At 52.7% G+C, this 14,679-nt stretch overlaps 1 protein-coding gene across 6 annotated transcripts in view; it reads left to right on the forward strand.

The window, feature by feature from the left end:
• The first annotated feature begins 3,988 nt into the window (after positions 1-3,988).
• TECPR1 (tectonin beta-propeller repeat containing 1) overlaps positions 3,989-14,679 on the forward strand; it is a 39,418-nt gene continuing 28,727 nt past the window's right edge. For 3 of the 6 annotated variants that reach the window (XR_002520900.2, XM_009202600.4, XM_021935669.2), the window contains exons 1-5: positions 3,989-4,106; positions 11,148-11,391; positions 12,238-12,420; positions 12,615-12,737; positions 14,186-14,311. Coding sequence is in view for 5 of the 6 variants with exons in the window: in XM_009202600.4 (XP_009200864.3) it covers positions 11,167-11,391; positions 12,238-12,420; positions 12,615-12,737; positions 14,186-14,311 (657 nt within the window). In the remaining variant the exon portion in view is untranslated. Of the gene's footprint in view, positions 4,107-4,128; positions 4,849-11,147; positions 11,392-12,237; positions 12,421-12,614; positions 12,738-14,185; positions 14,312-14,679 lie in introns of those variants that run through there. The other 3 variants (XM_021935667.2, XM_021935666.2, XM_021935668.2) reach the window with 3 other exon arrangements.

Raw genomic sequence — 14,679 nt, forward strand, 5'->3', positions numbered from 1 at the left:
ATAGGCTGGGTGCAGTGGTTTATGCCTGTAAACCACTATCTCAAAAATAATAATAATAATAAAGTAAGGGAATAAAAGAATGACGACTTCAGGCCAGGTGCGATGGCTCACGCCTGTAATCCCAGCACTTTGGGAGGCTGAGGTGAGAGGATCACCTGAGGTTAGGAGTTCGAGGCCAGCCTGGCCAACATGGTGAAACCCCATCTCTACTAAAAATATAAAAATTAGCCGGGCATGCTGGTGTGCACCTGTAATCCCAGCTACTCAGGAGGCTGAGGCAGGAGAATCACTTGAACCCAGGAGGTGGAGGTTGCAGTGAGCCAAGGCCACGCCACTGTACTACAGCCTGGGCAACAGAGACTCCATTTCAAATAAAATGATAATAAACAAAAATTAAAAGAAATTAAAGGAATAAAAGAATGACTACTCCACAGGCAGAGCAGCAGCATGGGCTGCTGGACTGAGTAAGCTTATAGTTACTTCTTGGTTCTATGCTAAACAAGGGGTGGATTATTCATGAGTTTTCCAGGAAAGCGGAGGGCAATTCCTGGAACCAAGGTTTCCTCCCCTTTTCAGACCAGATAGGGTAACTCCCTGACGTTGCCATGGCATCTATAAACTGTCATGGCGCCGGTAGGAGTGTCTTTTAGCATGCTAATGTATTATAATTAGCATATAATGAGCGGTGAGGAAGACCAAAGGTCACTTTTTTTTTTTTTTTTGAGATGAGTCTCGCTCTGTCCCAAGTAGCTGGAACTACAGGCACCCGCCACCGCGCCTGGCTAATTTTTTTTTGTATTTTCAGTAGAGATGGGGTTTCACTGTGGTCTCGATCTCCTGACCTCGTGATCCGCCCGCCTCAGTCTCCCAAAGTGCTGGGATTACAGGCGTGAGCCAGGGCGCCTGGTCCAGAGGTCACTTTCATCACCCTTGTGGTTTTGGCTGGCTTCTTTACCGCATCCTCTTTTATCAGCAGAGGCTTTGTGACCTGTATCTTGTGATACCAAACCTGCTGACCTCCTATCTCATCCTGTGACCAAGAATGCCCAACATCCTGGGGATAAAGCCCAACAGTTCTCAGCCTCATTTTACCCAGCCCTTGTTCAAGATGGAGTCGCTCGGGTTCAGACGCTTCTGACCCTTGAACTGTAGCACTGACCTGATCAATATCTCCTACTGTGAAAGGAAAATAAATCTCGGGACCCCAAGATTACTAAGCCAAAGAGAGAAGTCAAGCTGAGGATCGCGTCAGACAAACCTGCCTCCCATTTTGTTCTTCGATAAGATAGCTAGAAAGTTCAGAAGAGCGACATACCCCCTTCACAATTTCTCCACAAGGAAATTCCTTTTGGGCCTCAAGATCTTTGCCCTAAAACAGTTCTGATGAATTTTACCCTGGCAATGTAAATTCACAGCTTTTCTTCACAGGGACAATGCAGACAAGTCATCCCTCTGCTCACTGAAGACAAATGCACATGTGGTTTCTTCCTCTGCCCTATTGTTTATGCAAAAATGCAGATTCACTGAGCCAGACAGTGAGTAAAGCATATGTGACTATTCCTCTACCCACTCTCACATGTAAATTGTGTATTCAGTGAAAGGCTGATCACAGACTGAAAAGAATGCAACCTTCTGGTTGGGCATGCTGGCTCATGCCTATAATCCCAGCACTTTGGGAGGCTGAGGTGGTTGGATCACCTGAGGTCAAGGGTTCGAGACCAGCCTGGCTAACATGGCAAAATCCCGTCTCTACTAAAAATAAAAAAGTTAGCCTGGCATGGTGGCACACACCTGTAGTCCCAGCTACTCAGGAAGCTGAGAAAGGAGAATCGCTTGAACCTGGGAGGTGGAGGTGGCAGTGAGCTGAGATCTCACCACTGCACTGCAGCCTGGGCGACAGAGTGAGACTCCCTCTCAAAAAAAAAAAAAAAAAAGAACTCGGGGTAGGGGGGCATGGGTCCCCAGCCCCTGAATTCAGGAAAACTGTATGGAACTTTGTCACCACACATGAAAACTGCAAGAGGCCATAGAAAGCTCCTAATTCAATGCCTCTTTTAATGTAGAAACTAAAGCTAAAGAGGAGATAAATGGCTACAGAGTGTCACAGGCAGGACAGAACCCAGGGCTCCCTGCCTCCAGACTATTTCTCCAGCAGTCTAGCGACTATTCACCCTCCTCCTTTTTTGTTTTTTTGAGACAGAGTCTCATTCTGTTACCTAAGCTGGAGTGCAATGGCACGATCTCGGCTCACTGCAAGCTCCGCCTCCCAGGTTCATGCCATTCTCCTGCCTCAGCCTCCGGAGTAGCTGGGACTACAGGCGCCTGCCACCTTGCCCGGCTAATTTTTTTGTATTTTTAGTAGAGGTAGCGTTTCACCATGTTAGCCAGGATGGTCTTGATCTCCTGACCTCGTGATCCCACTGCCTCGGCCTCCCAACGTGCTGGGATTACAGGCATGAGCCACTGCACCCGGCCCACTCATCCTCCTTCTGCTAACAGCACCCTGATCTTCCTCTGAGGAGCCACCCCTGTGCTTGGCTGAGCCCTTATTGTTGAGGTGGGCTCTGCCCACATCTCCAGATGAAGTCCACAAAAGCCAGTCCCTCAGGCCCAAGCTAAAGTCAAGGTCAGACACAGGACTCAGCAGAGCCATCCGGGGTGAACAGGAGGCATCTGGAGGCTTTTTCTTCCACTGGAGCTGGCCTATGTGGGGCTTCCCCAGACATGAAGGCCCAGGAAAAAACTGTGCATCCCCAGAAATGAGAGAGAACCTGGCGGGTGGGGGGGGGGGGGGGGGCGGATGGGAATAGGTCACTAGGTCCAACCAGGTGACATTGTTTTAGCTCAGTGTCGGGTAGTATCTTTCATCAGATCGGTAGCCTTTCATCAGATGCCTCTTTTTTTTTTTTTTTTTAAGAAGGAGTTTTGCTCTTGTCGCCCAGGCTGTAGTGCAGTAGCACAGTGGCAGGATCTCGGCTTACTGCAACCTCTGCCTCCCGGGTTCAAGCGATTCTCCTGCCTCAGAGTAGCTGGGATTACAGGCATGCGCCACCACCTCTGGCTAATTTTGCATTTTTACTAGAGATGGGGTTTCACCACCTTGGCCAGGCTGGTCTCAAACTCCTGACCTCAAGTGATCCGCCCGCCTCGGCCTCCCAAAGTGCTGGGATTACGGGTATGAACTGCCGCACCTGGCCCAGACATCTTTCCTTTTTCTCCTTTCTCCATCCTAATCTTGCCAGTTTTCTGCCAGGCGGGATACAGTGTTTTCAAATCCCAGCTCCATCGCTTACAATGTGAGTCGCTCCACCTATGAGCCTGTGTTCTTATCTGTAAAATGGCAATGACGCCACCAGCTCTTTGGGTTGCTGGAGGATGAAATAAGACCCAAGTAAAGCACTTACGTCAGTGCTCGGCACCCCGGGAGGACTCACATATTACTATTAATATATTAGGCCAGCTTACACTGGGTTTTGTCACTGGCAATAGAGTTTGAGCAATCCGGGGCCTGTTACTGACACCATGCCATGCTATAGTCATAAAATCACATATGCTTCCAGGAATCCTCCCCGAAATAGTAAAGCTTTAAGTGTAGTGTGTGCTCAAAGGCTACGTTTCAGTTCGATGGAGATCAGGAAGACACCTGTTCCCTGCGTCCTCTCCACGCCCCACGCCGGGCGCCCACACACTGCTCCTCCTGTCGCCGCAGCGCCACGCACCCAGGTACCCTCCCCGCCACCCCTTCTCCTCGCCTGCAGGCGGTGTCCACACCGCCCTCTCCGCTCCTGCAGGCCAGGTCCCGGAGGGCGGCCGGTGTCTCGCCGCCAGAGAGAGTGCGGGAACTCACTTCAGTCGACTCTGGACTCTTGACCTGGCGCGACCCCGGAAGTGGGCGGGCACGCGACCTCAAAGCTCGCGCCGACGCGGCGCACCGCAGCCAATCGCACGTCCCAGGCCTCAGCGCCCTGGAGAGGCTGGCCAATGGGCACGGGGCCTGATGCCGCTTCCGGCCCACCCTCTTGCCCGGGCCCCGGGAGGGCCGGTCCGCTGAGCCCGGACGCCGAGGAGCTACCACCGCGACTCCGCCCCGCCCCGCGCGGGCTCAGGTGAGTGCAGCGCGGCGCCCCAGCTGCAGCGGCGGCCAGGGCCATGGGAAAGGTTGGGGCGATGAAGGGCTGGGCACGCCGCCTTCCCCACCACCCCCAGGCTGTTTGCCCGAACACTCGGGGGGAGGGAGCAAGGAGGGACCGCACTTGTCCTCACGTCTGCACGCCTGGAGGGTGCCACCCCTGTCCCCTGCCCTGGAACGCCCACAGTCTGGCGAAGTGGCCTGGTGCAGGTGACGTCCCCACTCCAGCCTTTGGACTGCAGCCATAGGAGAAGCGGATCGCGGGATCCTGGTTTCGAGAATCACGCAGCAAGGGGCCTGCCTAGCCCTCTCCTTGGGCATGGATGGGAGCAAATCTGCTTGTCGTCAGATTAGCTTTGGCAGATGGTCAGGGCCCAGAGCGCCCACATATGCTACTGGTGGCAGTGCAGGGGCACCACCTGTCACCCAAGTGCACAGAACTGGGCTGAACGCCAGGCTGACTCAGGACACCTCCTGCCTGGTGGGGCTGGGCGGACCCTATTCTTCAGGAAAGAATCAACTGTCATGCAAGTTCTGCTGCTTTTCCCCACCTTTTAGGACCCCGATGTCGCTTTTGAACAGCCCCTGCACCTTGCAGCCAGCGAGCTACTGTAGTAGGCATTGCCGACTCTGTTTGCATACTGGATGGGAGTGACAGTGTAATAGAAAAATAAGCAAGAAACCTTTTAGGTAGGACTCCTAAGGCTCAGAGGAAGTGAGTAAGTGCTTGCGGAGCGTTCTTGGTATTGTATCTTTTCCTCTACCACATCTCTGTCCCCGCTTCTCTTGGGTGCTTTTTTTGGTCTCTGAAAGGATCTGTGAATAAACCGAGACAGAAAGGCAGATGGCTTTGAGGGTGGCGAGCAGACCTTCTTCGTGGAACGACTGAAGGTTCAACTCAAATTCATCTTGTAGAAATTCTTGGTGAATTCGAGGCTGCTGATTTGGAAGATTTTCCTCCATCCCTCTAACCCTACAAAACAAACGAGTGCCAGGATCCCTGAATCATGGGGCTTCATGTTCCCACCCCTCTTTCAAGAGTCCTCTGACCCCGTGACCCTGTACAAGTTGCCTGATCAGCTCACAGCCAGAAAGTGGCCCATGAGGAGCTAGGGGGAACCTCTTGGCAGAGGCAGAAAGGAAATGTGGCTCACCAAGGATGGTTACCAGATGTCAACTGTAGCTGGGAAGTGACCGGTACTTGGGTCTCCATTCTGAAGGGAGTTTGTAAATAACAGCAACCTCCACCCCTTCCTTTCACTGTAGCAGAGTCTCCTCCCATTAACTGCCCAGAAGGTTCAATGATGTCTATGAATACATTAATGCTTAGTCATTTCTCTGAAGGAAAGTCAAAATCTCCTTTCATTGAGCTCTACCTGAAGACTGAGTCTAGCTAAACTGTTTGCTTATCCAGTGAATTCTGAGCTATCTTTGTTTTTTGTTGTTGTTTGTTTTCCTTTTTGAGACAAGGTCTCGCTCTGCTGTCCAGGCTGAAGTGTAGTGGCACAATCATAGCTCATTGTATCCTCAACCTCCTGGGCTCAAGTGATCCTCCTGCCTCAGCCTCCCAAGTAGCTAGGATCACAGGCATGTGCCACCACATCCGGCTAATTTTTTTTTTTTTTTACTTTTTATTTTTGTAGAGATGGGGTCTCCCTGTGTTGCTTAGGCTGGTCTTGAACTCCTGGGCTCAAGTGATCCTCCCACCTCAGCTTCGAAAAATGCTGGGATTACAGGCATGAGCCACTGCACCTGGCCTCTGAGCTATCTCTGAAGACTAACTTATATTTAACGCTATAGAAAGTGACAACTAAAAAAAAAAAAACCCTTCATCTTCCCCTAGCATTTTATTGAAGATTTTCACACATACAGCCAAGTTGAAAGAATTACACAGTCAGCATCCCCCTCCCCACCAACTAGATTCTTCTACTACTGACACTTTACTTGCTTTATTACATATCTGTCCACCGATTATGACCTTGCTTTTCAAGTTATTTGTGGCATTTGTTTTCCCCGGAGAAGTATTTCTGTCTTAGATCAGGGAGTTGGCAGCGTGTTGGAGGTAGGTGGTGGTGATTATCCTTAAACGTTGTTTCAGCACCCACTGTGTGCAGAGACTATTATGGAAATGAAGAGGTTGAAGACTCAGACCTGAAAGGGACTTGGTTTTTTCTTTTTCTTTTTCTTTTTTCTTTTTTTTTGAGACGGAGTCTTGCTCTGTTGCCCAGGCTGGAGTGTGGTGACATGATCTTGGCTTACTGCAACCTCTTCCTCCGAGGTTCAAGCGATTCTCCTGCCTCAGCCTCCCAAGCTGGCTAATTTTTGTAGTTTTAGTAGAGATGGGGTTTCACCATGTTGACCATGCTGGTCTCGAACTCCTGACCTCAGGTGATCCACCCGCCTCAGCCTCCCAAAGTGCTGGGATTACAGGCATGAGCCACTGCGCCCTGCCCTGGTTTCTGATTTTTTATTTTTATTTTTTGAGATAGGATCTTGCTCCCTCGCCCAGGCTGGAGTACAGTCTCTCGATCTCAGCTCTCTGTAGCCTCAACTTCCCAGGCTCAAGTGATCCTCCCATCTCAGCCTCCCAAGTAGTTGGGACTACAAGAGCAAATCATCATACCCAGCTAATTTTTGCATTTTTCGTAGAGACAGGTTTTCGCCATGTTGCCCAGGCTGACCTTGAACCCCTAGGCTTAAGGGATCCACCCACCTCAGCCTCCCGAAGTGCTGGGATTACAGGTGTGAGCCACCGCACCTGGCTGATTTTTAATTTTTTAAATTTAATTAATTTATTTATTTATTAAGACAGAGTCTCGCCCTGTCACCCAGGCTGGAGTGCAGTGGCGCAATCTTGGCTCACTACAAGCTCCGCCTCCTGGGTTCACGCCATTCTCCTGCCTCAGCCTCCCGAGTAGCTGAGACTACAGGCGCCCGCCACCACACCCGGCTAATCTTTTGTATTTTTAGTAGAGACGGGGTTTCACCGTGTTAGCCAGGATGGTCTCAATCTCCTGACCTCGAGATCCGCCCGCCTCGGCCTCCCAAAGTGCTGGGATTACAAGCATGAGCCACTGCACCTGGCCTAATTTTTTATTTTTTAAGAGATGGAAAAGAAGTGACAGTTTGTGGTAGCAAGTACCCACTAACAATGCCAAGTAAAAAGTAAATAATCCCAAGTAAAAATGCCAAGGAACATCAAATTCTTGCTGGGTACTGAACTGTGTATTAAAAGCTCTATGCCAATATTATCTCATTTAATTCTCATAAGAAATAGGTATGTATGTCACTATCCCATTCTGCCTTTTTTTTTGTTTTTTTGATGGAATTTTGCTCTGTTACCCAGGCTGGAGTGCAGTGGCACAATCTTGGCTCACCACACCCTCCGCCTCCCAGGTTCAAGCGATTCTCCTGCCTCAGCCTCCCGAGTAGCTGGGATGACAGGCGCGAGCCACCACACCCGGCTAATTTTTGTATTTTTAGTAGAGACGGGGTTTCACCATGTTGCCCAGGCTGGTCTCAAACTCCTGGCCTCACGCGATCTGCCTGCCTCGGCCTCCCAAAGTGTTGGGATTACAGGCGTGAGCCACCACACCCAGCCCCATTCTGCCTTTTATAGATTAGGAAATTAAGGCATAGAGAGGTTAGTTAGCTTTTGGTGGTACAAGAAAGTGACGATCCCAGAATGTATCATTCTGAGATCCAGGCAGCTCTGGACTCTCTTAGTCACTGTGAAGGTGCCAGAGGGGACCTCAGTCCTGATCAGTGAGGTATGAAGAGGTCACTGGAGGTCACCAGGGGTCCCAGCTGAGGACCCTGGACACAGATGCCAGTTTCAAATGGTTCCAGAAGGCTGGTGTTCTGATTTTCTTATATGTTTGACGAGCCTTGGTGCCCTGGGGTGGAGGAGGTTGACCACTCTTCGAGGGGCTCTTACTCCCTGGGCTTGCTCCATTCTACTGGGCAGTCTCCCTCCTGTTCTTTTCGTCCACTTCCTGTTATGGGAGTTTCCCAGAGCTGAGCTTTTGTTCTGCTTCCTGTCTTCCTGTTCCTCACCCTCTCACTCACTTCCTTTTCAACCTACATTCTGTCTTCTTGGTGTTTGTAAGATATACCTTGTCCCAGCCATGGCCGGGGGCTCACGCCTGTAATCTTAGCACTTTAGGACGGATCACCTGAGGCCAGGAGTTCGAGACCAGCCTGGCCAACATGGCAAAAACCCATCTCTACTAAGAATACAAAAATGGGCCAGACGTGGTAGTGCAGGTCTGTAATCCCAGCTACTTGGGAGGCTGAGGCAGGAGAATCACTTGAACCCAGAAGGTGGAGGTTACAGTGAGCTGAGAATCATTCTTTCCACTCAGCCTCAGACGGAGGAATGTCTCCACTTTTTTTGCAGGTGAAGCATTTTTTTTGCTGGGGCTCCGTCGCTCTGTCCTCAGGCTGGAGTGGTGGGTGTCAGCTCATGGCTCCACCTCCTGATTCTAGTAGTTCTTGCCTCGGAGTCTCTGGGTAAGCTGGATTAAATTTTCCTGCATAGCTAATTTTCCTTTTTTTTGTAAAGATGATCTTACATGTTTGGTCAGGCCTGATTCTCTAAAACTCCACAAAGCGCCTCAGTTATCTCCTCCAACCTCCCAGAGTGCTGGATTGTGGGGTGGCCCTTTGGCTTATTATTATTATTTTTTTTGCTGTTGGCAGCTACTCCTATTTTCAGATGTGCTTCTATCTCGTGCCATTGCCACAGTCACCCAGCCATCTGGAGTACCCGCATGGCTCTGGCATGCTGCGGGAGAACCGGGCCCAGCCTCCAGGCACCTAAATAAACTCTGCGTATCTCCTTTTGCTCTGGTATTTAAGTCAGACTGGCCATGTCTTCATCTGTAGGCTCTTTCCTCTTTTCAGGCCCTGGGGCAGTGTCCTGGGTTGGATCTGGGAGCCGCCCTATCAGGCAGAGCTTCTCAGGCGATGGCCCCAGTGGCCTCATCCGGTAGCTCTGTGTTTGGCTGCCTTGTGTCTGGCCATGTGGCCCTGCCGTGGTGGAAAGACTGTTCCTACCAGGAGCCAGGACTCCAGGAAGGACACCCCTGGGTGCAACAGCACTGTGGGCCCTGGAGGTGGGGCCAGGAGTGGTCAGTGGCAGAGCTTAGCAATAGCCTTGGCTATGCCTACAAAGCACAGAGAAAGAGGAGAGAAAGGGCTGGGTGCAGTGGCTCATGCCTGTAATCCCAGCACTTTGGGAGGCCGAGGTGGGAGGATTGCTTGACGCCAGGAGTTCAAGACCAGCCTGGGCAGCATAGCAAGACCCCATCTCTAGAAAAAAATAAAAAAAAAATTCGCCAGGTATGGTGGCACATGCCTGTAGTCCCAGCCACTCAGGAGGCTGAGGCAGGAGGATGGCTTGAGTTCAGGAGTTCAAGGCTGCAGTGAGCTGTGATTGTACCACTGCACTCCAGTCTGGGCAGCAGAGCAAGATATTCTCTAAAAAATTAAAAAGAAAAGAAAAAGAAAGGAGTAGAGAACAGCAGAAGAAGAGAGCCAGGGGAGGGGGAGGAGGGAGTCACTGAGGGAGCATGAAGAGAAGACCACTATGTCCTTGAATTCACATGGTCACGTTGGCTCTGGCTAGAATGCCAGGCACGTGTAAATGCCCTCACCATGCCCAGATAGAGGCCAACATGGCGGGGAGACCCCTGGGGAGGCAGTGGGGTAGTTATATCTTTTGAGATTCAGCTAAACCTGTAAGCTTTCATTGATTGTTTTGAAAACAAAGATCTGGCCAGGCGTGGTGGCTCAAGTCTGTAATCCTAGCAGTTTGGGAGGCCGAGATGGGAGGATTGCTTGAGACGAGGAGTTTGAGACCAGCTTGAGCAACATAGTGAGACTCTGTCTCTACAAAAAAATTTTTTAATTAGCTGGGTATGGTGGGGCATGCCTGTTGTCCCAGCTACTCAGGAGGCTGAGGCAGGAGGATCACTTGAGCCCAGGAGTTCGAGGCCGCAACGAGCTGTAATTGAACCACTGCACTCCAGCCTGGGTGACTGAGCAAAACCCTGTCTCTACTTTTTAAATTCTTTTTTTTGAGACAGGGTCTCTGCTCACTGCAACCTCCATCTCCCGGGTTCAAGCCATTATCCTGCCTCAGCCACCTGAGTAGCTGGGACTACAGGCACACACTACCATGCCTGGCTAGTTTTTATATTTTTAGTGGAGATGAGGTTTCACCATGTTGACCAGCCTGGTCTTGAACTCCTGGCCTCAAGTGATCTATTTTTAAATTCTTTCAAAAACAAAAAAGAGGCCAGGCATGGTGGTTCATGCCTGTAATCCCAACACTTCAGGAGGCAGAGGCAGGCGGATCACCTGAAGTCAGGAGTTCGAGACCAGCCTGTCCAACATGGTGAAATCATGTCTCTACTAAAAATACAAAAATTAGCCAGGCGTGGTGGCGTGCACCTGTAGTCCCAGCTACTGGGGAGGCTGAGGCAGGAGAAAACCTGGGAGGTGGAGGTTGCAGTGAGCCAAGATACCAGGATTGTGCCATTGCACTCCAGCCTGGGCAACAGAGTGAGACTCCGTCTCAAAAAAATAAACAAAAAAACAAAGAATAAATAGTTGCATAGGCGCAGTGGCTCACGCCTGTAATCCCAGCACTTTGGGAGGCTGAGGCGGGCAGATCACGAGGTCAGGAGTTCGAGAACAGCCTGGCCAACATGACAAAACCTGTCTTTACTAAAAATACAAAAACTAGCTGGGTGTGCTGGCAGGCGGCTGTAATCCCCGCTTCTCGGGAGACTGAGGCAGGAGACTTGCTTGAACCCGGGAGGTGGAGGTTGCAGTGAGCCGAGATCACGCCACTGCACTCCAGCCTAGGTGACAGAGTGATACTCCATCTCAAAAAAAAAAAAAAAAAAAAAAAAAGAATAAATAGTCACAGTAGAAGTCTCCCAGGTTTCACTTGACTCTGATGTCCCCTGGGCTGGGAGCCTGAACGCTGACCCTCGTCCTCCTGCCACAGGTTACCTCCAGCTGCTGCCATGCCCAACTCAGTGCTGTGGGCGGTGGACCTCTTCGGGAGAGTGTACACGCTGTCCACAGCCGGCCAGTACTGGGAGCTGTGCAAGGACTCCCAGCTAGAGTTCAAGCGCGTCAGCGCCACCACGCAGTGCTGCTGGGGCATTGCCTGTGACAACCAGGTCTACGTGTATGTGTGTGCCAGCGATGTCCCCATCCGCCGCCGAGAGGAGGCCTATGAGAATCAGGTAGCGATCCTCATGGTTGGAGTTGCCGAGTGGGTCGGTTTGCTGGGTTATTGGTTAAAATGATGAACTACAGAAGGGAAATAGGGGCCCCAGATTCCCCACCAGTTCCTGCCTTCATTTCCTTCCTTGTACTTAAAAATCTGAGTTGCTGCCAGGCATGGTGGCTCACGCCAGTAATCCCAGCACTTTGGGAGGCTGTGGCGGGCAGATCGCTTGAGCTCAGGAGTTTGAGACCAGCCTGGGCATCATGGCGAAACACTGTCTCTACAAAAAAAATACAAGAATTAGCAGGGTGTGGTGGTGCGCACCTTTAGTCCCAGCTACTCAGGAGGCTGAGGCAGGAGGATCACTTGAGCCAGGGAGGTCAAGGCTGCAGTGAGCCATAATCGTGCCCTGCACTCCAGCCTGGGCAACAGAGCAAGACCCTGTCCCCCTGCACCCCCCCAAAAAAATTCCAAGTTGCATAGTATGCAGGGTCTTTGAGGCCGAAGCCACTATTGTGTCCTCACCAAAGCAGGCCGGCCAGGTCCCCAAGAGGGCAGGCTCCAGTGGTTCCGGGAGCCCAGGACAAGGTGTGCCCTCCACCGCCTGTCCTGCTTAGAGCGCCGTGGCTGGCAGGAGGATTCTTTGCCCCTTGGGGCCGCGCTGATGTACTTGCTGGCTCGTGATAAAGTGGCGTGGGGGCCCTCAGTCGCTGGGGAACAGGCCCTCTGCCCACTTCCTATTCTGGAGATCAATGAGGGGGCCAGCTGGGCAGGGTCAGCTGGCCCTGGAGATGCCCGGCCCACCTGGGTTCCCACCCAGCAGGCTTGGGTCCAAGGCCACCTCTGTGTCCCCGGCCCTCAGCGCTGGAATCCCGTGGGTGGCTTCTGTGAAAAACTCCTACTGAGTGACCGCTGGGCGTGGAGTGACGTGAGTGGGCTCCAGCACCGGCCGCTGGATGGGGTGGCGCTGCCCTCGCCGCACTGGGAGTGGGAGTCTGACTGGTACGTGGATGAAAATTTTGGAGGCGAACCCACCGAGAAAGGGGTAGGTGAACTCGGGACCCTCCATGACTGCCCTGTGGGGAGGGGGTGCCTAGGGCTCCGCCTGTCCCTGCTTCTGTCCCCTACACCCTGTGGTGCCTGAGCTCGGGCTTCAGGCCACGCCCTCCCTCCCAACCTTCCCCAGCTCTTCATATACCTTCCCTGCAGACCCTGAGAGCCCTTTCCTTGGTATTTCAGGGGTGGACGTACGCCATCGACTTTCCCGCCACCTACACGAGAGACAAGAAGTGGAATTCTTGTGTGCGGCGCCGAAAATGGATCCGGTACAGGAGATACAAGTCCCGGGACATCTGGGCCAAGGTCTCTGTTCCTGAATGTGACTGGGGGGCAGGACAGGGCCAGGACAGACCGTGACATGCAGCCTCCTCTCCACCTTCCCCACCCGTGTGCACCGGGGGACGCCACGCCCACCTTCGGACCTGGCCTTTGAGCCGTTTCCTGTCCCGGGAACACCACAGCACTGCATGTCCCTTTGCTTGGGAGATGGTCATACAGGGAGCCAGGCCGGGCCCAGGACAGCACAAAACTTTCCCTGACCCTGGTCTCCAAGCTGCTGTGTCCCCGACCGAGCCTCCCTCTGGCACTTTGTCCTCCCCCTCAGCCAAGGGAGGCACTTCTGACTCTAGCGTTGCTCCATGAAGAATCTCCCAGCTTAGGGAGGACAGCCCTGGACCCGGGTCTTGGCGTGGCCTCCAATGAGTGGAGGCCTCCCTGGGATGTCCAGGGCTGTGAGGTGGGGCTGCCCCTGGGCCTGGGAGAAGCCAGGTGACCAGGGAGCTGGCCCTATTTTTTTTTTCTTTTTAAAGATAGGGTCTCGCTCTGTTGCCCAGACCGTGCTCTGTTGCACCCTGTTGAGTGCAGTGGTGCGGTCATAGCTCACTGTAGCCTCGAACTCCTGAGCTCAAGTAATCCTCCCACCTCAGCCTCCCTAGTAGCTGGGACTACAGGCATGCACCACCATGCCCTGTTAATTTTTAAATTTTTTGTAGAGGCTGGGTGCGGTGGCTCATGCCTGTAATCCCAGCACTTGGGAGTTTGAGACCAGCCTGGCCAACATGGTGAAGCCCTGTCTCTACTAAAAATGCAAAAATTAGCCGGGCGTGGTGGCACGTGCTTGTAATCCCAACTACTCAGGATGACTAAAAATACAAAAATTAGCTGAGTGTGGTGGCAGGCACCTATAATCCCAGCTACTCGGGAGGCTGAGGCAGGAGAATCACTTGAATCCAGGAGGCAGAGGTTGCAGTGAGCCGAGATTGCGCCACTTCACTGCAGCCTGGGCAATAGAGTGAAACCCAGTCTCAAAAAAAAAAATAATAAATTTTTTGTAAAGATGGGGTCTCACTATGTTGCCCAGGCTGGCCTTGAACTCCTGACCTCAAGCAATCCTCCTGCCATGGCCTCCCAAAGCACTAGGAGGGCCAATGACTTTTGAAGACTTACACTGGCAGGGCCATCTTCTGTCATCAGCCCCGTTCTTAGGGCTGGCAACCGAGTCACCGAGATCAGGTCACTGGAAAGCCCAGAGCTGAGACCCTGCAGCGCATCCGCCTTCCACACGGGGGCAGCAGTGACCACTCAGCTGACGGAGGACTGGGCAGGGGTCCTCACAGTCCTGATGCTGCCTTCCCTGTAAATTCAGGCAGCTGCAGGCTGGGCTGGAGAATGGACATCTGGATGGCAGGCAGGCGGGAGGTGGGTGCACGCCCAGGCGCTGACTGCTTCTGCTTCTCACCTCCTTGCTTCAGATCCCCTCGAAGGACGACCCCAAGGAGCTGCCCGACCCCTTCAACGACCTCTCTGTAGGGGGCTGGGAGATCACGGAGGAGCCTGTGGGCCGCCTGTCAGTGTGGGCTGTGTCTCTGCAGGGCAAGGTAAGGCCAACCCCTCTCGCTGCCCCAGTTCCCCACGACCCCACCTCCGTGGGTCCTGTCCTGTGCACCCCCTGGGTCTTGCTCCTTCCAGGAGCCCCGGCCCCCCGACCCCATGCCTGCTCCTGGCCTTTCTCTCCGAGACCCCAGCGTGCTGATCAGTGCCCAGCCTCAGCTCAGGCACACCAAAGCGGCCTCCTCAAGACAGATTCTGAGCCCCCTGCCAGCTCCCTGCTGGTGTCTCCCAGTCTTCAGGAATAGTGTGGGGGTGGAAGTTGGGGTGACAGAAGGTGTGCCAGTGGACAGATGGGTGGTATGTGGACAGATGGATGGATGGGTGGGTGTGTGGATGGATGGATGGGTGGGTGGGT

Source organism: Papio anubis, chromosome 4, assembly GCF_008728515.1.
Source record: "Papio anubis isolate 15944 chromosome 4, Panubis1.0, whole genome shotgun sequence".
Lineage (NCBI taxonomy): Eukaryota > Metazoa > Chordata > Mammalia > Primates > Cercopithecidae > Papio > Papio anubis.